Source organism: Bombina bombina, chromosome 6, assembly GCF_027579735.1.
Source record: "Bombina bombina isolate aBomBom1 chromosome 6, aBomBom1.pri, whole genome shotgun sequence".
NCBI lineage: Eukaryota > Metazoa > Chordata > Amphibia > Anura > Bombinatoridae > Bombina > Bombina bombina.
The window spans coordinates 35,852,019-35,877,944 of NC_069504.1; the positions used below are offsets into that span (position 1 = coordinate 35,852,019).

The 25,926-nt window shown below is 40.3% G+C and overlaps 1 protein-coding gene across 3 annotated transcripts in view; it reads right to left on the minus strand.

The window, feature by feature from the left end:
• The window catches only part of LOC128662561 (complement C3), a 568,605-nt gene that overhangs the window by 113,590 nt on the left and 429,089 nt on the right, over positions 1 to 25,926 (minus strand). For all 3 annotated transcript variants that reach the window (XM_053716362.1, XM_053716361.1, XM_053716360.1), the window contains one exon: positions 17,679 to 17,845. In XM_053716362.1, the coding sequence (XP_053572337.1) occupies positions 17,679 to 17,845 (167 nt within the window). The remainder of the gene's footprint in view (positions 1 to 17,678; positions 17,846 to 25,926) is intronic.

Below are 25,926 nucleotides of genomic sequence, written 5' to 3' on the forward strand. Positions count from 1 at the left end.
CTGGCTTGTTCCTGTCTCTGCTGTTTTCCTTGTTCCTGATACCGGCTCGTCTGACTATTCGCTTTGGCTCCTGACTTGGCTCGTCTGGCTACCAGCTCTGGTTTTGACTCCTGGCTTGTTATTTGACTTGTGGACTTTTAATTTTTTTTTGCTATGAATAAAGGTGTGATTATTTTTGCACTTCTTGTCTCAGTCTGATTCCTGGCACCCTGACATTACGCAAAGGCCATGAATCCTGATGGTGCTAATAATCCACCTTTACCTGCCATCATTTCCAGGATGGATGAACAGGATCACAGCTTGGATCAATTTGCACTAGCCCTTCAAACCCTGCTGACCCGCACTGCACATTTGGACCAAAGTGTCCCGCAAGTTATGGCTGCTCCTGTTTCCGCTGCTGCACCTATGCCTACCAGGAGCATGTCCGGTTCTGCACCTCTACCTCAGCGATATGGAGGCGATCCTATTCAGTGCAGAGGGTTTTTGAACCAGGTGGGCATTTACTTTGAGATGTTACCTCAGGCGTTTCCCTCTGACAGAGCTAAGGTGGGATTTCTCATCTCGTTACTCTCTGACACAGCTCTTGCCTGGGCTAATCCTTTGTGGGAGACTAATAAACCTGTGATTTCAAATTACCCTGAATTTGTGGCCTCCTTTCGAAGGGTATTTGATGTTCCGGCTCGCTCCTCCTCTGCTGCTAAACGACTCCATTCAGCAAGGTACAAGATCTGTTGCTCAGTATGCTATTGAGTTCCGTACGCTTGCCGCAGAGGTAGGTTGGAACAATGAAGCCCTTGTTGCCGCCTTCTTTCATGGGCTCTCTGATGCGATTAAAGACGAAGTTGCTGCCAGAGATTTACCAGAGGATCTCGAGGCATTGGTGTCTTTTTTTATCCTAATTGACATCAGACTCAGAGAGAGGCCCTCTTTCAAGGAGCGCTTGCGGAAGCCTCCTGTTCCGTTGTCTCATACGTGTTCATGCCTCCCTCTCCTCCCATGCCTCCTGGTCCTGAGTCACCAGGTACTGCTGAGCCAATGCAGTTGGGATTCATGCGTCTCTCCACGGTGGAGTGGGCCTTTAGGAGGAGGGAGGGTCTCTGCCTTTATTGTGGGTTACAGGGCCAACTTTTGAAGTCTTGTCCTACACGGCCGGGAAATGCTCACACCTAAGGTCCTGTCGGGGGCAGACCTTGGGTGGTTTATCCTCGTCCCCGGAACCACTTAAGCTGAAATCTTTTGTCACGGTTGTCCTTTCCTGGGTGGACTCCTCCATAGTCACTCAGGCTCTTGTTGACTCCGGTGCTGCGGGCTATTTCATTGACAGTGCTTTTGTATCAAAGCACTCCATTCCTGTTTTGCCTCGGTCCATTCCGCTTGCTATTGAGGCCATTGATGGCAGGCCCCTTCAGCCCGCACTCGTTACTCACGAAACTGCTCCGTTGTCCATTGGCTGTTGGGGCTCTCCATTTTGAAACCCTCCAGTTCCAGGTGATAAACTCTCTGCATTTTCCGGTTGTTCTGGGTTATCCCTGGCTCCAAAAGCACAATCCCAGTCTCGACTGGCGCAGGTCCGAAATTTTGTCGTGGTCCCCGCAATGTATTTCCACTTGTCTTCGGAAACCAGTTAAAGTCTTGTGCACTTCTTCAGTATCTCAATTGCTAGAGGAGTACCCAGAGTTCCTAGACGTGTTTGACAAGGTGCGTGCCGGTACGTTGCCTCCTCACCAGTCTTACGATTGTGCCATAGACCTGCAACCCGGAGCCATTCCTCCTCGGGGCCGGGTGTACCCTCTGTCTGTTGCAGAGAATTGTGCTATGGAGGAGTATGTTGCCGATGCTCTGTCGCGGGGAATCATCCGCAAATCCTGCTCTCCTGCAGGGGCTGCCATCTTCTTTGTGAAGAAAAAGTGTGGCGAGTTAAGACCATGTATCAATAATAGGAGTCTTAATCGTCTTACCATTAAGAATGCTTACCCTATTCCACTCATTACAGAACTCTTTGACCGCCTCAAGGGAGCTACAGTCTTTACTAAACTTGATTTGAGAGGAGCGTACGATCTCGTTAGGATTAAGGAGGGTCACGAATGGAAAACAGCATTTAACACCAGGAGCGGGCATTATGAGTATCTTGTAATGCCCTTTGGCCTATGTAATGCTCCTGCTGTTTTTCAGGAATTTATTAATGATGTCCTATGAGATATGTTGCAACAGTGTGTTGTGGTGTACTTAGACGACATCATCATACACTCACCCACACTTGAGTCTCATCGTTCTGATGTTACACAGGTTCTTCAGAGACTACGTGAGAACGACCTGTTTTGTAAACTTGAGAAATGTGAGTTCCATCAGACTCAAGTAACCTTCCTAGGTTATGTTATCTCCGTTGCAGGGTTCTCCATGGATCCTGACAAGTTATCTCCAGTTCTGCAGTGGCCTCGCCCAATTGGTCTTCGGTCTATTCAATGTTTTTTGGGGTTCGCCAATTACTATAGAAAGTTTATTAAAAACTTTTCTTCCTTGGTCAAACCTATCACAGACATGACCCGTAAAGAGAATGATCCACTCCATTGGTCACCTACTGCCATTAAGGCCTTTGATAGTCTTAAGACTGCCTTTGCTGCCGCTCCAGTTCTGGCTCATCTTAACCCTGTCCTGCCTTTCGTTCTTGAGGTCGATGCGTCTGAGACTGGAGTAGGTGCCCTCTTGTCTCAACATCCTACGCCTGGTGGTTCCTTGCATCCGTGTGGTTTCTTCTCTAAGAAATTGTCTCCAGCGGAGTGCAATTATGAAATTGGCGACAGGGAATTACTGGCCATAATTTTGGCACTCAAGGAATGGAGGCATCTTCTCGAGGGTACTAGCGTGCCAGTGTTCATTCTTACTGACCACAAGAATTTAACTTATCTATCTGAAGCAAAACGTTTGTCGCCCCGACAGGCCAGATGGGCGCTATTTTTGTCTCGGTTTAATTATGTGGTCTCCTACCTGCCTGGTAGTAAGAAAGGTAAAGCTGATGCCCTCTCTCGACAATTTTCCCCTCTGCCCAAGGAGTAGTCTGTACCTACTCCTGTTATACCTTCTGACCATATTTTGGCTACCATACGTACTAATTTGACTTCTCCCTTGCGGGAGGAGATCCTGGCTGCACACACCAATACACCTCCTGAGAAACCTAGTGGTAAGTGTTTTGTTCCTGAGAATCTTTGAACTAAACTTTTGCACACTTACCACTATCCTAAAGCCGCAGGTCACCCAGGCAAGAACCAAATTATTTGGTCTGTCACTCGACAATTCTGGTGGCCAGGTCTTCGTTCTGATATTGCTGCGTATGTTGCCTCCTGCTCAGTTTGTGCACAGAATAAGACTCCTCAACGTCTTCCTGTGGGTCTTCTTCAACCTTTTGCTAATGGTGAGCATCCTTGGACACATCTTTCCATGGACTTCATTGTCGAGCTCCCTGTTTCCAATGGCAATACTGTTATCCTTATGGTGGTTGACCGTTTTTCTAAAATGTCACATTGCATTCCCTTGATGAAGCTGCCTACCACTCAGGAGCTTGCTTCGATTTTTGCCCGGGAGGTCTTCCGTTTACATGGGTTACCCAAGGAGATAGTGTCGGACAGGGGTAGCCAGTTTGTCTCCAGATTTTGGCGTTCCTTTTGTGCTCAAATGGGGATCCAGCTTTCCTTCTCCTCTGCATATCACCCTCAATCCAATGGGACTGCGGAACGGTCTAATCAAGCTCTGGAACAATTCCTCCATTGCTATGTCTCAGATCACCACAATAATTGGTCTGAACTGTTACCTTGGGCAGAGTTTGCTCGTAATAGTGCTATTAATGCTTCCTCCAAGTTATCCCCGTTCATGGCGAATTATGGGTTTCAACCATCCTTGTTGCCCAGGGTATTCTGGCTTTGGAGAAGCATCTCTGGCAACTCCGTTCCACGTGGGTGCAGATTCAGGATTGCCTTCATCATTCTATGCAGTGACAAAAGTTCCAGGCTGATCGTAGGTATCTGCCCGCACCTTCCTATCAGGTTGGTGAGAGAGTTTGGCAGTCCCCCCGCAACTTGAACCTTCGTGTGCCTTCCAATAAACTGGCTCCCCATTATGTTGGTCCTTTTCGAAAACTCAGACGGGTCAATCCTGTGGCCTACGCTCTTGACCTTCCTCCTGCAATGCGCATCTCCAATGTTTTTCATGTCTCCCTCTTGAAACCATTGGTTTGTAATCAGTTTACCACTGTGTTGCCTCGTCCCCGTCCTATCTTTGTTGACAACCATGAGGAGTATGAGGTCAGCAGCATTGTTGACTCTAGTTAGTCCAGGGGCCGTGTACAGTATTTGGGTCACTGAAGAGGCTACGGTCCAGAGGAGCGTTCTTGGGTTCCCTCCTCTGATGTTCATGCTCCCGTCCTCCTCCATGCCTTCCATGCCTGTTTCCCCAATAAGCCTTTTGTCCTCCCGCGGGGGAGGGGTCGTTGAGGGGAGGGTACTGTCAGGGTTTTTTCCCTGTTGTGTTTGCCATGTGCTGCTGGCAGCCATTTTACTCACCTCTCTTCCTGACTATGGTGCATTGTGGGGGATGCTGCTCATTTCCTACACTTCCTTTTATGGCCAGACTGGTGTGCATCATCCATGTGAGACAGGATGCAGTCTCAGAATTGTGATGTCATCACTTATTATTTAAAGGGCCTCTGTTCAGTATGCTTTGCCTTTGCGTTGTCTCAGACCTGTTTGTGAGAGTTCCTGTGTATTGCCTGGCTGCCTGACGTCCTTCCTGGTTCCTGATCCCTGACTTGTTCCTGTCTCTGCTGTTTTCCTTGTTCCTGATTCCGGCTCGTCTGACTATTTGCTTTGGCTCCTGAATCGGCTCGTCTGACTACCAGCTCTGGTTTTGACTCCTGGCTTGTTATTTGACTTGTGGACTTTTTATTATTTTTTGCTATGAATGAAGGTGTGATTATTTTTGCACTTCTCGTCTCAGTCTGATTCCTGGCACCCTGACATATATATTGCCAGCACAGAATGTGAACTATAGAGCTTGAGAAAGGCACCTTTGCCGAAACACGTTGCTCCTTTTTTTGTCCTGCATCGGCTTCCGTAGCCACAACGATCCTGAAAAGACTACACCTGAGATTGATACAAAGCAGTCTGACACGCTACACAGTAGCGTAGTTCCCTGAGAGACTGCTCACATGCTGACAGACTTTCAACTTTGGAGATTTATAACAAGCAAAACATCCTACGGGACACTTATGAGGACACAAAGCACCCACTCGGTGTAAGTAAATAATAACACCTTTTAGCTGTGACCTTTATACTTGGTAACAAGGATCCCCCTGTCTTATTACAGGATTCCCGGATTCTCCTTGCAGCGTCCACACAATCGACTCCTTGGACAATCGGCTTCTTTGTTAAACATCCATAGCCTAACATTGCTCTGGAAAAATGTTCCTTTCTTTTCATACTATCAAGTTATGTGATTTGAATATATATGACATATATGGTATAATAGCAACATTGCTGTTAGTTTTTATTTTATTTTGTAATTTTATGAATATTACAACTGTCTATTTTGATTTTGATTTTATTCTGTAATAAATAATATTATCTATATAGAAAGCCGGAAACTACACTTATTTAGCTCTGCATAGAGCGCCATAGCTTTAAATTTAGTATTGCTACTCATTCAACAAAGGTGGATTAAGCAAATTTGATACCAGAAGTAAACTGAAAAGTTTTTTTAAATTATGTTCTGTCTGAATTCTGAAAGGACAATGTTGGGTTTCATGTCCCTTTAAGGATATTCAGCACTGGGCTTTGCACCCTTTAAACCATTTGTATAACAGATAAAAGGTGCTGCCATACCACTGGGGGCCGCTGCAGTCATAAGATACTGTTGCTATTATGTTCTAGGGGCTCTCAAGAGAAGTTACTTTAGTCACTATCCTGTGGCTCTGCTATTATTATTAGCAGGTTACATTGGATCTAGACCAGCGGTCGCCAACCAGAAAATGTTGGTGGTCCCTGACACCATCAAGCAGAAATTAATCTTCTCTGATGGTGTCACCCTCGTCGCACCGCAACTCCCTACAGTGCCTGGCTTGACATCAGTGAAAACCAGAGGAGGAGTTAAATTATAATCTTCCTACGCACGTTGCGTAGTACTGCACAACTTTCGTAGCTAGATTGTATATTTAACTCCTGCTGCCCGGCGCGCTGTTCAGAGAGGTTGGTATAGTCTTGGCTTGAAATAGTGGAATTATAGTATATAAAAAAAGAATATCTTAAAAAAATGATTCTCTCTTATATTTCAATTATTTTCTTCCCTTTACCTGTCTCTTTGTAGTAGTTTTCCTAATTCCTTCAGATTGACTTACATCACTGTTTGTCTTCCTCCCCTCGATTTTCTTTTTTTTTATTTTTATTAAATATGAATTATTTTTCATTCTAATAATTTACCAGCACACAAATCCATTCCACCTGAATTCCATTAATTACCATCCAGCAGATCAGCCATATCCCATCAGTATTATAGTAATTGCCAGTAACATCAGTCGTGTTTAGCTCACATCCATATTGAGAGCTTTCTGATATAAACTTTATTTATGACTCCAATGTCTGTCCATGATCATAAGTAGTTTTGAACAATTCCCAGCTACCTCTTGCCTAGATTTAGAAATTGGTGTTAGCCGTCAAAAGCAGCGTTAAGGGGTCCTAACGCTGCTTTTTACCGCCCGCTGGTATTTAGAGTCAGCCAGGAAAGAGTCTACCGCTCACTTTCATTCTGCGACTCGAGGCTACCGCAGATCCCCTTACGTCAATTGCGTATCCTATCTTTTCAATGGGATTTGCCTAACGCTGGTATTTCGAGTCTTGGAAGAAGTGAGCGGTAGACCCTCTACCGACAAGACTCCTACCGCCAAAAAAAGTCAGTAGTTAAGAGCTTTATGGGCTAACACCGGAACATAAAGCTCTTAACTACTGTGCTATAAAGTACACTAACACCCATAAACTACCTATGTACCCCTAAACGAGACCCCCCACATCGCAAACCCTCAAATAAATTTTTTTAACCCCTAATCTGCCGACCGGACACCGCCGCCACCTACATTATAGCTATGAACCCCTAATCTGCTGCCCCAAACATCGCCGACACCTACATTATATTTATTAACCCCTAATCTGCCCCCCAACATCGCCGCTACCTAACTACAATTATTAACCCCTAATCTGCCACCCCCAACGTCGCCGCTACTATAATAAAGTTATTAACCCCTAAACCTAAGTCTAACCCTAACCCTAACACCCCCCTAACATAAATATAATTTAAATAAAACAAAATAATATTCCTATAATTAAATAAATTAATCCTATTTAAAACTAAATACTTACCTAGAAAATAAACCTTAATATAGCTACAATATAACTAATAATTACATTGTATCTATTTTAGGATTTATATTTATTTTACAGGCAACTTTGTATTTATTTTAACTAGGTACAATAGCTATTAAATAGTTAATAACTATTTAATAGCTACCTAGTTAAAATAATTACAAAATTACCTGTGAAATAAATCGTAACCTAAGTTACAATTAAACCTAACACTACACTGTCATTAAATTAATTAAATAAATTAACTACAATTACCTACAATTGATCCAATCAGCCAATCGGATTGAGCTCGCATTCTATTGGCTGATTGGAACAGCCAATAGAATGCGAGCTCAATCCGATTGGCCGATTGGATCAGCCAATCGGATTGAACTTCAATCTGATTGGCTGATTGAATCAGCCAATCAGATTTTTCCTATCTTAATTCCAATTGGCTGATAGAATCCTATCAGCCAATCAGAATTGAAGGGACGCCATCTTGGATGACGTCATTTAAAGGTACCGTCATTGTGTAAGAAGACTCCGAATGAAGAGGATGGCTCCGCGTCGGTTCCTTGGAAGATGGCTCCGCTCCGCTCTGGATGGATGAAGTTTGAACACGCCGCCTGGATGAAGACTTCTACCGGATGAAGGACCTCTTCTGCGCACCTTGGATGAAGATTTCGGCCCTGTTGGGTGAAGACGACTCAAGGTAGGGAGATCTTCAGGGGGTTAGTGTTAGGTTTTTTTTAAGGGGGGTTTGGGTGGGTTAGAGTAGGGGTATGTGGGTGGTGGGTTTTAATGTTTGGGGGGGTTGTATTTTTTTTACAGGTAAAAGAGCTGATTACTTTGGGGCAATGCCCCGCAAAAAGCCCTTTTAAGGGCTAGTAAAAGAGCTGATTACTTTTGTAATCTAGAATAGGGTAGGGCATTTTATTATTTTGGGGGGCTTTTTTATTTTATTAGGGGTCTTAGATTAGGTGTAATTAGTTTAAACTTCTTGTAATTTTTTTTATTTTCTGTAATTTAGTGGGGTTTTTTTTGTATTATAGATTAGTTTATCTAATTTTATTTTAGTTTAGCTAATTGTAGTTAATTTATTTAATTAATTTATTGATAGTGTAGTGTTAGGTGTATTTGTAACTTAGGTTAGGATTTATTTTACAGGTAATTTTGTACTTATTTTAACTAGGTAGCTATTAAATAGTTATTAACTATTTAATAGCTATTGTACCTAGTTAAAATAAATACAAAGTTGCCTGTAAAATAAATATAAAATCCTAAAATAGCTACAATGTAACTATTAGTTATATTGTAGCTATATTAGGGTTTATTTTATAGGTAAGCATTTAGTTTTAAATAGGAATAATTTATTTAATGATAGTAAATTTATTTAGTTTAATTAAAATTATATTTAAGTTAGGGGGGTGTTAGGGTTAGGGTTAGACTAAAGTTTAGGGGTTAATAACTTTATTATAGTAGCGGCGATGTTGCGGGCGGGAGATTAGGGAGGGCAGATTAGGGGTTAATACAATTTATTAAAGTGTTTGCGAGGCGGGACTGCGGCGGTTTATGGGTTATTACATTTATTATAGTGGCGGCGAGGTCCGGTCGGCAGATTAGGGGTTAATAAGTGTAGGTAGGTGGCGGCGACGTTGGGGGGGAAGATTAGGGGGTAATAAATATAATGTAGGTGTCGGCAATGTTAGGGGCAGTAGATTAGGGGTTCATAGCTATAATGTAGGTGGCAGCGGTGTCCGGAGCGGATTAGGGGTTAATAAGTGTAAGGTTAGGGGTGTTTAGACTCGGGGTTCATGTTAGGGTGTTAGGTGTAGACTTAGAGAGTGTTTCCCCATAAGAAACAATGGGGCTGCGTTAGGAGCTGAACGCTGTTCAGCCAGCTCAGCCCCATTGTTTCCTATGGGGATATCTGGCACGAGCACGTTTTTCCAGCTTACCGCTACCGTAAGCAACGCTGGTATTGAGGGTTGAAGTGGAGCTAAATTATGCTCAACGCTCCCTTTTCTGAGTCTAACGCAGCCATTCAGACAACTCTAAATACCAGCGTTGTCTTAAGGGTGCGCTGGAAAAAAAAGCAGCGTTAGCACCGCGGGTCTTTACAGACAAAACTCTAAATCTAGGCCTCTGTTTGCAGCTCAGAAGCTGGCACTCACCCTTCATCTGTCATTCTGAAGTATTCTCTTAGTTCTGTCATTCAGTTAGTTAATTAAAAGAAATTCTTCTTAAAAATGTGTAAATATATACTTAATGTAAATTTAGCTATGGTTATACTAGTTATGTACAGTATGTGTGTGTGTGTGTGTATATATATATATATATATATATATATATATATATATATATATATATATATATATATATATATATATATATATATACACATACACATTATAGAGGTTTGTACCTTTAAAATAAAAAAAATGTTAGTGGTCCACGGGATTCCAAATTGTGAGTTTAGTGGTCCCTGAGGTCCGAAAGGTTGGCTACCCCTGATCTAGACCATTATTTTTTTTTAATTCAATAGTTTTTATTGATTTTTTGTTTCAACACAGTACGTATGACAGAAAAAAGGTAGGTTTACATTCAACATTTGAAACATTGTATAATTGCAATTTCAGAAAATTAATGATCAGAGGTATATTTATAGAAGGCTGTGATATATCCTGAAAATAAAATGGCATGAAAAACATACATTTCAAAGAGAATACAATCAATCTTTGGTTGTTGATAAGCTGTCCTATAATAATGTCACCTTTACACAGGGCAGTGGGGTAGGGAGGGGGAGGGAGGGAGGAAAGGGTCAGGGGGGAGGAAAAGGCAGGGTGCTAGAGGGGTATGTAGAGTTCAGAAATGAAGGTAGAATTCTAGATTGTCTCTATTTTATGCTTTAGATTTCTCTGTCTTCTTTTAGTTTATAGAGGCCTTGTTCCCAAATAAAGAACATATCATTGAAAGGTTCTCGTTTTCCCACATAATAGTAATGTTGTTTTTCTAGTTTCAGTACGTGTCCTACTTCTACTACCCATTGTGTGTGTGTTGGAATATTTTGCGTCTTCCACTGTCTGGGTATCAGTCTCTTTGCGCAGGCTAACATCAATTTGAGGAGTTTCATGCGGTACAGACAGTATATTGGTGGGATCATGTTAAGCAATACAACTCTAGAGTTCAAGGTGATTTCCAAGCCTAAAATTTTATTAGTACACCTCTCTATATTTCGCCAGAATTCTGATAAGAGGGGACACCCCCACCAAATGTGGGTCATTGTCCCCAATTCTCCACAGCGTCTCCAACAGGTTGGTGAAGCAGTGGGGTAAATATATCTAAGGCGCTGGGGTGTTAAGTACCACCGGGTGAGTATTTTATAATTCAGTTCAGATATGAACAGGGAGGTTGAGACAGAGTGTGTCATTCTGAAGCTGTTTCTCCACTCTTCTTCAGTGAAGTTATCTATCATCTCTGATTCCCATTTCATAATGAAAGAGGGGTGTTGATCCGGGGAAATGCGTCTTAGCAATTTATAAGTTAGCGATAAATGAGCTCTCTTGCACTCGGGGTTTATACATAGCTTCTCAAAAGTAGTCAGTGATCTAAATATATTAGCTTTAAATGCGTTCTCTGAAAGCGCGTGCCTTATTTGAAGGTATGAGTACCAGCTATGAAAAGGTGGCCCTAGTTCCTCTTGTAGTTTTGATCTATCCTTAATCCTCCCTGATTCCACTAGTAGGTAAATAGGTAGGTTGTGTAAATGTTCCTCTTTGTTCACATGGGAGAAAAAGGAGTTCTGTAAGAAAATCTGATTATTCAATAGTGGGGAGAGAGGGGAAACAGAAGTGGATATGCCTACAAAGTGTGTTATCACGTGGTCCCACACCTCTAAGGTGGCTCTAACATAGTTATTCAGGTATGCTAGCTGAGGTCTTTGAGATTTGGGCAGCCACGCCACATCTCTCATGGATCTGATCTCCAGGAGAGAGCTTTCAATTTGTGTCCATAGGGCAGAGTCAGCGGAATGGGACCACGAGATCACTCGGGATAAGTGGACAGCCCTATAGTAGTTTAGGAGATTTGGGACGTTGAGCCCACCATCTTCTTTATGCATATATAGTGTCTGTTGGGCAACTCTGGGTTTTTTGTAGGACCATATGAATGAGTTGATCATATTTTGTTGGGTTTTTAGGAATGAGACCGGCAGGGCCATCGGCAGCGTCTGGAATAGAAATAGGTATTTTGGTATTATCATCATTTTCACAGTGTTAATTCTACCCATCCACGATAGGTGACCCTGTCTGTGCCATACCTCCAGCAGGGCACTCACTGATTTTTGGAGGCCTAGATAATTAATACTAAATAAATCTTGGTGATTGTGTGGGATCAGTAGGCCTAGGTATTTAAGTTTATCAACAATTTGGAACGATGTTTGCTGGGTTACAAAGTCTATATCACTTTTAGGGGAGTTTAATAGCATGATTCCCGACTTCTCCATATTAATGGAGAAGTTAGAGACCTGCCCATATTCTTTTAGGGTTTGTAACAAGGCGGGTAAAGTGGTAGAAGGGGATCGTAAGGTAAAAATCACATCATCTGCAAATAGCAAACATTTTTGATTAATTTGGTTAAATGGTAGGCCTAATATATCTTTGTTATCTCTGATCTTAATAGCCAAGATCTCTATAGTTAGAGCAAACAATAGCAGGGATAGTGGGCACCCTTGGCGGGTTCCATTGGTAATTGGAAAGGAGTGGGATATAGTTCCGTTTACTCGTACTCTGGCTTGTGGGGTAGAGTATAACGCTTGTATTCTATCGATAAAGGTTTTAGAGAAGCCAAACTTCGACAGGGCCCCCCACATGAATTGCCAGCTGACCCTGTCGAAGGCTTTTTCAGCGTCAGTTGATAAGAGCGCCAAGGGGGTTTTGTTATCATGCGAAGCTTGTAAGGAATGCAGGACTCGGATTGTATTATCTTTAGCCTCTCTACCCTTGACAAATCCCACTTGATCTGGATGTATAATTTTTGGTAGGATCATATTAAGGCGATTAGCCAAAATTTTTGCGTAAATCTTTATATCTATATTTAAAAGAGATATGGGTCTATAATTACCTGCCAGGGTGCCCACCTTGTCCGCCTTTGGAATTACAGTGATTGTAGCTTCTAGTAGGGAGTTAGAAAAAGCTTCTCCTTTGTCTATAGATGTAAATAGTGCATGCAGGGGTGGGCTCATTTGTGATCGGAATAGTTGGTAAAATTTAGCCGTTAACCCATCCGGTCCAGGGGATTTTCCATTAGGGAGTGCATTGATGGCATTGAGAATTTCTTGGGTGGTAATTGGGGCGTCTAGGGCATGACTATCATCCTCTGTTATGCTAGGGGTCTCTAAAGTGGCAAGATAGCTCGTTATACTATTGCTAGAATCTTGGGTTATGTTGGGGTTAATGTTATAAAGTTTAGTGTAGTAGGATACGAATGTTTCGGCAATTTCTTCATGTTTGTTCACCATCCTGCCAGAGGGGTGTGAAATAGATCTAATGAATGAATTATATTTTTGCTTTTTAAGTGATCTTGCCAGAAGCCTCCCGGCTTTATTGCTTTCTGCAAAGAATTTGGCTTTAGTAGTTAAGGCCCTAAGGTGGGCTTGTTGAGTTAAAAATTTATTTAGGCTTTCTCTGGCTGAGACGAGATCTGCTAGTTTTTGGGTTGAGGTCGGATCAGTTTTATGTAACCTGTCAGCTGTGGTTAAAGTGTCAGTCAAAGATGTTACTTGGGCCTTCTTCATCTTGCGTATTTTAGCTGTATGTTTTATTAGGAAACCCCTAATATAACATTTGTACGTTTCCCAATTGTTTCTTGCAGATGTGTCTGCAGGTTCATTATTAAGAAAAAATTCGTCAGTCGCTTCTGTTAGTTTTTCCAGCGTTTCCTGATTCGTCAGGATGGTTTCATCTAGTCTCCAGTTAAAGGTGCTTATCGGTTTAGTAGACCACTGGAAAGTAGATAGAACCATGCTATGGTCAGACCATGGGGTATGTGATATCCTAGACTGTATCAGGTTAGTTAAAAGTGTCTGGCTACATAGAATGTAGTCCAGTCTAGAGTAAGAATGTTGTGGGTGGGAAAAGAATGTGTAGTCTCTTTGTGTGGGGTGGGCTATTCTCCAGGTATCGAACAGGGAAATTGAGCATAAGGCCGTATAATTGGCTTTTAGAATTTTGTTACCGAGATATGACTTCCCTGTGGAGTTATCTAGAGAAGGGTGCATAGTGAAATTGAGGTCACCCCCTAAGATGATGGGACCTTTTGAAACATCTAGAATGGTATTTATGACCGATTTATAGAACCTGGGTGTGGGTCTATTTGGGGCATAAACATTGACCAAGGTGATTAAGGCGCCGTAGCACAAACCTACTAAAATTAACAGTCTCCCATCTTTGTCTGAGTGTTTTTGCATTAATTCAAAGGGAACATTGCGCTTGATTGATATGCATACTCCATTTTTCCTACTTAACCCTGAGCTGAAGAAATGCTTGTCAAAGTAGCGTGTAGCTAGGCGGGGTTCATTTCGTCTCTTAAAGTGTGTTTCTTGTAACATGGCTACCTCAATGCCCTTCTTATAAAAGTCAAAGTATGCTATAGAGCGTTTTTCAGCAAATAGGAATCCTTTTACATTTTGGCTTGCTATAGTCACAGTGTTCATTCTTACTGTGTGGGATCTATAGGCGAGGTGTATGAATATAGGAGTTTATGCTCAGTGTTTACCTATAGCAGATGTGAGGAGGATGAGGGGAAAAGGAGGGAAAAAGGAGGGAACTTGGAGGGGAGAGTAATGTCTAAGTAGGTTATAAGTAGAGGACAAAACTCAATGGTATATAGTGTCTGTCGGCTTCACAGACAATAGTATATATATGATTGTATTTAGTAAAAGAATATATAAACTTGAAAAACTTTCAACAGGTGAGGCTGGTTAACAAGCCTGGTGGCTACTCACATGGCGCATCTTATATTCAGCTCAACAAATACATAACAATAACAATTAATTAAAATTAAAGGTTAGTTATAACTTAGGTACATGTCATACAGTTATTGAAGACCTTTCTAATTAGGAGGTAAGTTCCTATGCCTTGATTAAACATTTTAAGAGTGTGTATTCACATACTAATGCTGAGTGTGTAACAACGGTATTTCAAACTATCGGGTTCTTTGTCTAGCTATTATACTAGCTTAATAGCCCTTTTCCATCTAGTGGTAACAGTATAAAATAAACAAGAACTGTGGGTAATTAGCACATTGACCTCTAAAATCAGGCAAGTGGTCCTATGGGAGCTTTCTTTACCTATATATTTTGTTAAAGTGTGATAGGCAAGAGGAACTACAATTTGTATAAGCCTAAGACAAAACAAAGGATAAAAACATCAACCTTAAACAGTGGAGATATACATACAGTCATCTTGTCAACAGTGCCGGAAGGCACTATCAGGAGGTATACTTGCCACAAAGTTCTGTAGTTAAGGCATTACATAGAGTTCTAGCCCCCTGTTGTGAGTGTCTAGTGGGGGTCAATCTCTGGAGATCTGTCCTTGGTAGGTTATGTCCAATTTAACCAGATGTGACGGGCTAGGCCCATAGTAGAGTATGGGGTATGAGATCTTTGTGAGGTCAGCCTGGTTGTATTAAGTCAGATTCCATAGGGCTGATCTGCTTCCTTTTAAGTTGGCTTGATGGATTTGTCACTCCAGGTGTTCTCTGTGACTTATAGGCTGGTCTTCCTAGCGTTGAATTTTGCGGAGGCACATCCATGTCTCCGGTTGGAACCGGAATTGCCAGCATATGGCAGAATTTTTCGACTTCAGACAAATATCGGCATTCAAATTTCTTCCCATTTTTCATGGAGATCACTGAGGTAGGAAAGCCCCATCTATAAGGGATCCTTAGTTGCCTAAGATGGAGTGTCAGAAACGAAAAATCTCTTCTTTTTTGCAGTGTCCTTATGGACAGGTCTTGATAGATCTGTATACGGTGCCCTTGGTATGACACTGATTGTTGTTTTCGGGACATATTGTAGATATCTTCTCGATGTTGATAATTTTGGAATTTGACAATAATGTCTCTGGGTGGAGAGTCCTCATCAGGTTTAGGGCGCAGAGCTCTGTGCGCTCTTTCCAGAGTAACATTCGTCAGCTCCATATTTCCTTTCTCGGCTATTTCAGAAAAAAGACCTTGTAGATATTCTCGTATCTCATTATTTTGGACTGTTTCAGGAATGCCTCGAAAGCGCAAATTATTGCGCCTAGTGCGGTTTTCGAGGTCGTCTATTTTGTCTTCCATGTCTACGAAATTTTGGTGATGGTGTGAGACTTTGGAAGTCAAATCAGCTATCTTCTGCGAAAAGACATATTCATGCTCCTCAAGTGAGTCGACTCTGCGGCCCAAATCCAGGATGTCTTTTTTCAAATCTGCACATTCCTCCTTTATGCAAACTTTAACTTGGTCTATTAAAGCTTTGATGGTCTTATAGGTAATGGGTGGGTCAACTGCAGTTTCAGATGTTTGATGTGAAGAGCTGCTGGAGCTGTCAGAGCAGCCCTCATTATCATCAGGTGCAGTTGAGAGCAGGGGGGCCGTGTTGTTTTTGTGTTTGTTTTTATCCACTTGCATAAAAAAGGTGCTAACAGCTTCTTGTGGTCTTTGAGGGGTTTTCTGCGGTTTATCCGACTTTACTTGTCTCCGTTGCGACATTTTCCCAGATATAGATATTAGTTTGGCGGTTTTTGAGAAAGAAAAGACAAACTTGCGGTAGATAAGGAGGCCTCACTCCCCAGGGTTTGTACTCTTCTAGAGCGATCTCGGAAAAGGGAGAGTGGATATGACCCACTGACATAGAAGACAGCGGGAAATGGGAGGGGACTGAGGCAGGGCCTATAAGCTCGATGAAGCTATATTCTTTCAACAAGTCAGTATTTGTTGTAACTTTGTTTTAGGATCGGATTATTTGGAACTCTTTCTTTTCTGATCTGGGTGTTTTAATAAAAATGTCCATTGGGGCCTTCCGTGTTCAGAAGATAGATTTGTAATAGTGATATAAGAGCTGAGTGGCTAATGATAGGCTCAGGGCTTAGAAAGCAGTTTGGAACACTGTTTGGCTCTTGTCTGATTCACAGGCATTCCTTTTAAGCATATTCAATAATACACATGTAGTAAGGGATTGATACCTTTTTAGAGATCATATAGATCTTAAGCAGTAATATGAAGCATCACTTGCCGATTTCCAAACAACTGAAGATATTGTATGCAATGCTCTGCGCCATTTGCAGGCCTCGTGGGCTCCTGATATAAAGTCATAAAGTGGCCCTTATTTTGCAGAATAACGTTATAACCTTGTAAAAGATGACAATGCAGGGTTGCTGTCGTTAAGGCTTTCTTAATTAGCAAGTGCTTTTATGTCCTGCAGGTGTGCTACAGTCTCTGTATGTGGTTAATTGCTGTTCTTTTATGCAGAGGGCCCCCACTGTTCTATTATGTGATTTCAGATGTGTGTCATCTAGACCCGCCACAGTTCACAATCCCCGGTTAATATGGTATAATATTGCTTTCATACTATTCATTAGGGTAAGAGGTTTGTCTCCATCTGGTAATTGCTGCCCATTGCACTATGTGCTTACCGGTATCAAGAGCGGGTGTTAATCAGATATCCTCCGTACATCAGAGCGGGGGGTCGGTCACATAGGAGCCGCAGCCGTCTCTGTCACATTCAGGGAGTCTTCTCCTAATGCCGCTGCGGTCCGCGGTAGTGCTGTATGTGTGGCGAGTGGTGAGCCACATCAGCCCGGTGGCGATCGGTTATAGGCCTGAGCCTCTGTATACACGGCCGTCGTCGGCCCGCTGCGTCACTGGCTGTGAGGCCTCCGCCTCTCGGCGTGTCTCGTATCTCTGCCGATATGGAAGCAAAAGTCTCTTGAAGGGTATCAATATGATCCTGCTTAGTTCAGACGGCTAGAGATGTCTTAATTTTTAAGAAAAGAGCTGAATAGCTATAGATAATTTTGGTAGCTCCCGGCTTGTCTTGAGAGCTTTAGTGTTTGGCGGCCATCTTGACAGACCGCTCGCTCCGCCTCCCCTAGACCATTATTTTTTATGTCTTTTTCCCTAGGAGTAAAGGAACCCATCATGTCTGCCTTCATGTACACATTGGCACCTTGGGTAGAAAACATTAGTGTATATAAAAGCCAATGTAATTCTGTATGTGTGTTCCTGGTGAATATATATCATGTTATGAATGTTACTCACCTGCAACGATTCATGGTCTACTTTTCCGTTAAACGTCTGATCAGTCAGCCAGCGTGCAACGGGCCTTGCGAGATCCAACCGCTTCATGCGCAGAAGGGCAAGAAGTGCATAAGATGTGGCCTCTACTGTTACCAAACTGGAGCTCTGATCTGCCCAGTGAGTGTTGTCTGAACATGAGAGAAGAGTGACAGAGGGATATGATTTATGTCACCGCAAAGCAAGAAATGCAGACAGGAAAACATGGTTACTTTTTTGGGTTGAGAAAACAAAAGATAAAGATAGTAACAAGAAATATAGAGTAGAATATGTGATGTAAGAAAAGGGACAATTTAAAAGTAGAATGAGAAATGAGAAAATGAGGAAGGAAAAAAAGAAGTAGAGAGTGAACAAGAAAATGTAAGAGACAACAGTGCTGTTATTTCACTGCCTGCGGCCATCTTAGTTACCGGTATTTATGATAGGTAGAGAAAGGCGCCACCTTATGGAGACCACCTGTAGGTACAGATCTACTCTACCTTGTTACTATGGCTGCGGCTGTGAAATAATAATTCATTTTATTTGCGATTTTACTTTTAAATCAACTACTTTGTATACACTCTACATGCTAAAGAGTTTTGTGTAAGTTTAATGGCCTTTAATACGGTTAATGCTAGCTTTTAAAGACATTAAATAATCTTAAAATGAAATTCTCCATAAAATGTTTTATAATGCAATAAAAAGTTACTTTGTGATGTATTTTCATTATTTTACTTTTTCCTGCATTTGCATTTTGAAAACTGCTTTTTCTATTGCCCTCAAAGAGTCTGTGGTGAATCCTGCAGGATTCAGAACCTGAACAATGCAATATTCCACACAGTGATTGGTTAATCAATGCTGGAGCTCATTAATATCTGTCTTTAATTGGCTACATCAGATAAACACAAAGGGCTAGATTATCGTTCCTACTCGCGCACTAACTGCGATCAACTTCAGATTTTTGCATGAATCGGGTACCAAGTTAAAAGTATATTCTATACTTTACAGTAGAACAGCAGAACAAAGATATATATATGATGTCACTCTATAGACACAATCATATTAGAGGTTTCATGAGCACAGTGTGTTTATGTGGCAGCTTCTGACCTCATTTTAGTTGTAGCAAAACGTCACAGTGGCAGAACCTGACTATACTGAGATCTCATAGCCCATTATTCTCACTGCCAGAATACCAGTGTCTACCATTTTGGTTACTGGTTAAAGGCAACGGTTAGGCATATGTTTATAGTTTGGTGTAGGGTTGTGACTACTGTGATTGACAGGTCACAAGGGATCTTATACTAATGTGCACTCCCCTACAGTCAATATCATTTAAATGATAATTACAATTGGCTAGTAGCTTAAAGTATTCTAAGGTTGCCCATTTGGAGCAGTGATGGACATCACCATGTTATTTTTTTGGTGCCTTATAACTAGGGTAACCATATTGCCGCTTTAAAACGGGACAAATATGAAAAATACATATGTCAGGGTTCTTATAAAAAACATTTCTTTAAACAGCCTTGGCATATGTATTTTTCATATGTGTCCCTTCTTAAAGCTGCAATATGGCCATCCTACTTATAAAGCTTGCAGTTGCTAAAGTGTCTTTTAAATGCTGCAGTTAACCTTATATATAAATTAATTACAACAAGTAAAGGCACATGATAACCTAAATTTTGTACTTGATTTAAAGAGGATACAAGTTTACAAAGTTCCTAATTGACTTCTATCATCAAATGTACTTCTTTCTCATGGAAATACTTTGTTGAAAAAAATCCATAGGTAGGAAGTGTGCACGTGCCTGAAGAACTATATGGCAGCAGTTTTGTAAGAATGCTTTTCTTATCCCTTTAAGAATATTAGACATGTGCGGTTCGTTTCGGATTAATTCGTAAATTCTGTAAATTCGGTAAATTCGGAGATTCGGATCGATTCGGATTTCCGAATTAAAATACTTCCGAATCTACCGAATGAATCCGAAATAGCTGCCGTATCTCCGAATAAATCCGAATTAGCTCGGTAAAATTCGGCATTTCCCAATAGGAAACAATGGGAGTTTCGGCTGAAAAAAAACTAACACCGCAGCCCCATTGTTTCCTATGGGGAAACACTAAGTCTGCACCTAACACCCTAACATGTACCCCGAGTCTCTAAACACCCCTAATCTGACACTTATTAACCCCTAATCTGCCGCCCCCGCTATCGCTGACACCTGCATTATATTATTAACCCCTAATCTGCCGATCGGATATCGCCGCCACCTACATTATAACTATTAACCCCTAATCTGCTGTCCCTAACACCGCCGACCCCTACATTATAGTTATTAACCCCTAATCTGCCCCCCCCAACGTCGCCGCAATCTAACTACAAGTATTAACCCCTAATCTGCCGAACCGATATCGCCGCCGCCTACATTATAGCTATTAACCCCTAATCTGCTGTCCCTAACACCGCCGACCCCTACATTATAGTTATTAACCCCTAATCTGCCCCCCAACGTCGCCGCAATCTAACTACAAGTATTAACCCCTAATCTGCCGACCCAATATCGCCGCCGCCTACATTATAGCTATTAACCCCTAATCTGCTGTCCCTAACACCGCCGACCCCTACATTATAGTTATTAACCCCTAATCTGCCCCCCCCAACGTCGCCGCAATCTAACTACAAGTATTAACCCCTAATCTGCCGACCCGATATCGCCGCCGCCTACATTATAGCTATTAACCCCTAATCTGCTGTCCCTAACACCGCCGACCCCTACATTATAGTTATTAACCCCTAATCTGCCCCCCAACGTCGCCGCAATCTAACTACAAGTATTAACCCCTAATCTGCCGACCGCAAATCGCCGCAACTATAATAAATGTATTAACCCCTAAACCGCCGCACTCCCGCCTCGCAAACACTATAATACATTTTATTAACCCCTAATCTGCCCTCCCTAACATCTCCGCCACCTACCTACAATTATTAACCCCTAACCTCACGCCCGCACCGTCGCCGCTACTATAATAAGGTTATTAACCCCTAAACCTAAGTCTAACCCTAACACTAACACCCCCTAACTTAAATATAATTTAAATAAAACGAAATAAATTTACTATAGTTAAATAAATGAATCCTATTTAAAACTAAAGACTTACCTGTAAAATAAACCCTAAGATAGCTGCAATATAACTAATAGTTACATTGTAGCTATTTTAGGATTTATATTTATTTTACAGGCAACTTTGTATTTATTTTAACTAGGTACAATAGTTATTAAATAGTTAATAACTATTTAATAACTACCTAGCTAAAATAAATACAAATTTACCTGTAAAATAAATCCTAACCTAAGTTACAATTACACCTAACACTACACTATCATTAAATAAATGAATCATATTTAAAACTAAATACTTACCTGTAAAATAAACCCTAATATAGCTACAATATAACTAATAGTTAAATTGTAGCTATTTTAGCATTTATATTTATTTTACAGGCAACTTTGTATTTATTTTAACTAGGTACAATAGCTATTAAATAGTTATTGACTAATTAATAGCTAACTAGTTAAAATAATTACAAAATTACCTGTAAAATAAATCCTAACCTAAGTTACAATAAAACCTAACACTACACTATCATTAAATAAATTAACTACAAGTACCTACAATTATCTACAATTAAATAAACTAAAGTACAAAACCCCCACACTAAATTACAAAAAATAAAAAACCACTAAATTACAAAAAATAAAAAAATATTACAAGAATTTTAAACTAATTACACCTAATCTAAGCCCCCTAATAAAATAACAAAGCCCCCCAAAATAAAAAAAATGCCCTACCCTATACTAAATTTCAAAAGTTAACAGCTCTATTACCTTACCAGCCCTGAACAGGGCCCTTTGCGGGGCATGCCCCAAAGAAAACAGCTCTTTTGCCTGTAAAAAAAAAACACAATCCCCCCCCCCACATTACAACCCACCACCCACATACCCCTACTCTAACCCAAACCCCCCTTAAATAAACCTAACACTACCCCCCTGAAGATCTCCCTACCTTGAGTCGTGTTCACCCAGCCGGGCCGAAGTCTTCATCCGATGGGGCAGAAGAGGACATCCAGACCGGCAGAAGTCTTCATCCAAGCGGGGCAAGAAGAGGTCTTCCATCCATCATACAAGTACCAAAATACAAACAAACACTAAATTACCAAAAAATAATAAAATATTACAATAATTTTAAACTAATTACACCTAATCTAAGCCCCCTACTAGCTATTAATATAGCTTCAATATAACTAATAGTTACATTGTAGCTATTTTAGGATTTATATGTATTTTACAGGCAACTTTGTATTTATTTTAACTAGGTACAATAGTTATTAAATAGTTAATAACTATTTAATAACTACCTAGCTAAAATAAATACAAATTTACCTGTAAAATAAATCATAACCTAAGTTACAATTACACCTAACACTACACTATCATTAAATTAACTAAATAAATGAATCCTATATAAAACTAAAGACTTACCTGTAAAATAAACCCTAATATAGCTGCAATATAACTAATAGTTACATTGTAGCTATTTTAGCATTTATATTTATTGTACAGGCAACTTTGTATTCATTTTAACTAGGTTCAATAGCTATTAAATAGATATTGACTATTTAATAGCTACCTAGTTAAAATAATTACAAAATTACCTGTAAAATAAATCCTAACCTAAGTTACAATTAAACCTAACACTACACTATCATTAAATAAATTAACTACAAGTACCTACAATTAAATACAATTAAAAAAACTAAACTAAAGTACAAACCCCCCCCACTAAATTACAAAAAATAAAAAAATATTACAAGAATTTTAAACTAATTACACCTAATCTAAGCCCCCTAATAAAATAACAAAGCCCCCCAAAATAAAAAAATGCCCTACCCTATACTAAATTACAAAAGTAATCAGCTCTATTACCTTACCAGCCCTGAACAGGGCCCTTTGCGGGGCATGCCCCAAAGAAAACAGCTCTTTTGCCTGTAAAAAAAAAACACAATCCCCCCCCCACATTACAACCCACCACCCACATACCCCTACTCTAACCCAAACCCCCCTTAAATAAACCTAACACTACCCCCCTGAAGATCTCCCTACCTTGAGTCGTGTTCACCCAGCCGGGCCGAGGTCTTCATCCGATGGGGCAGAAGAGGACATCCAGACCGGCAGAAGTCTTCATCCAAGCGGGGCAAGAAGAGGTCTTCCATCCATCAGAAAAGTACAAAAAAACAAACAAACACTAAATTAGCAAAAATAATAAAATATTACAATAATTTTAAACTAATTACACCTAATCTAAGCCCCCTACTAGCTATTAATATAGCTACAATATAACTAATAGTTACATTGTAGCTATTTTAGGATTTATATTTATTTTACAGGCAACTTTGTATTTATTTTAACTAGGTACAATAGCTATTAAATAGTTAATAACTATTTAATAACTACCTAGCTAAAATAAATACAAATTTACCTGTAAAATAAACCCTAACCTAAGTTACAATTACACCTAACACTACACTGTCATTAAATTAACTAAATAAATTAATCCTATATAAAACTAAATACTTACCTGTAAAATAAACCCTAATATAGCTACAATATAACTAATAGTTACATTGTAGCTATTTTAGCATTTATATTTATTTTACAGGCAACTTTGTATTTATTTTAACTAGGTACAATAGCTATTAAATAGATATTTACTTTTTAATAGCTACCTAGTTAAAATAATTACAAAATTACCTGTAAAATAAATCCTAACCTAAGTTACTATTAAACCTAACACTACACTATCATTAAATAAATTAACTACAAGTACCTACAATTAAATACAATGAAATAAACTAAACTAAAGTACAAAAAAAACAAACACTAAATTACAAAAAATAAAAAAAATTACAAGAATTTTAAACTAATTACACCTAATCTAAGCCCCCTAATAAAATAACAAAGCCCCCCAAAATAAAAAAATGCCCTACCCTATACTAAATTACAAAAGTAATCAGCTCTATTACCTTACCAGCCCTGAACAGGGCCTTTTGCGGGGCATGCCCCAAAGAAAACAGCTTGTTTGCCTGTAAAAAAAAACACAATACCCCCCCCCACATTACAACCCACCACCCACATACCCCTACTCTAACCCAAACCCCCCTTAAATAAACCTAACACTACCCCCCTGAAGATCTCTCTACCGTGTCTTCACCCAGCGGGCCGAAGTCTTCATCCGATGGGGCAGAAGAGGACATCCAGACCGGCAGAAGTCTTCATCCAAGCGGGGCAAGAAGAGGTCTTCCATCCATCAGAAGTCTTGATCCAGGCGGCATCTTCTCTGTTCATCCATCGGGAGCGGAGCGGCAGCATCCTGAAGACATCCCACGCAGAGCATCCTCTTCTTTCTTGATCCGACGACTAGGTGACTGTACCTTTAAGTGACGTCATCCAAGATGGCGTCCCTTGAATTCCGATTGGCTGATAGGATTCTATCAGCCAATCGGAATTAAGGTAGGAAAAATCTGATTGGCTGATTCAATCAGCCAATCAGATTCAAGTTCAATCCGATTGGCTGATGGAATCAGCCAATCAGATTGACCTTGCATTCTATTGGCTGTTCCGATCAGCCAATAGAATGCGAGGTCAATCTGATTGGCTGATTCCATCAGCCAATCGGATTGAACTTGAATCTGATTGGCTGATTGAATCAGCCAATCAGATTTTTCCTACCTTAATTCCGATTGGCTGATAGAATCCTATCAGCCAATCGGAATTCAAGGGACGCCATCTTGGATGACGTCACTTAAAGGTACAGTCACCTAGTCGTCGGATCAAGAAAGAAGAGGATGCTCTGCGTGGGATGTCTTCAGGATGCTGCCGCTCCGCTCCCGATGGATGAACAGAGAAGATGCCGCCTGGATCAAGACTTCTGATGGATGGAAGACTTCTTCTTGCCCCGCTTGGATGAAGACTTCTGCCGGTCTGGATGTCCTCTTCTGCCCGATCGGATGAAGACTTCGGCCCGCTGGGTGAAGACACGGTAGAGAGATCTTCAGGGGGGCAGTGTTAGGTTTATTTAAGGGGGGTTTGGGTTAGAGTAGGGGTATGTGGGTGGTGGGTTGTAATGTGGGGGGGGGGTATTGTGTTTTTTTTTACAGGCAAAAGAGCTGTTTTCTTTGGGGCATGCCCCGCAAAAGGCCCTGTTCAGGGCTGGTAAGGTAATAGAGCTGATTACTTTTGTAATTTAGTATAGGGTAGGGCATTTTTTTTATTTTGGGGGGCTTTGTTATTTTATTAGGGGGCTTAGATTAGGTGTAATCAGTTTAAAATTCTTGTAATTTTTTTTATTTTTTGTAATTTAGTGTTTGTTTTTTTGTACTTTAGTTTAGTTTATTTCATTGTATTTAATTGTAGGTACTTGTAGTTAATTTATTTAATGATAGTGTAGTGTTAGGTTTAATAGTAACTTAGGTTAGGATTTATTTTACAGGTAATTTTGTAATTATTTTAACTAGGTAGCTATTAAACAGTAAATATCTATTTAATAGCTATTGTACCTAGTTAAAATAAATACAAAGTTGCCTGTAAAATAAATATAAATGCTAAAATAGCTACAATGTAACTATTAGTTATATTGTAGCTATATTAGAGTTTATTTTACAGGTAAGTATTTAGTTTTATATAGGATTAATTTATTTAGTTAATTTAATGACAGTGTAGTGTTAGGTGTAATTGTAACTTAGGTTAGGGTTTATTTTACAGGTAAATTTGTATTTATTTTAGCTAGGTAGTTATTAAATAGTTATTAACTATTTAATAGCTATTGTACCTAGTTAAAATAAATACAAAGTTGCCTGTAAAATAAATATAAATCCTAAAATAGCTACAATGTAACTATTAGTTATATTGTAGCTATATTAATAGCTAGTAGGGGGCTTAGATTAGGTGTAATTAGTTTAAAATTATTGTAATATTTTATTATTCTTGCTAATTTAGTGTTTGTTTATTTTTTTGTACTTTTCTGATGGATGGAAGACCTCTTCTTGCCCCGCTTGGATGAAGACTTCTGCTGGTCTGGATGTCCTCTTCTGCCCCATCGGATGAAGACTTCGGCCCGGCTGGGTGAACACGACTCAAGGTAGGGAGATCTTCAGGGGGGTAGTGTTAGGTTTATTTAAGGGG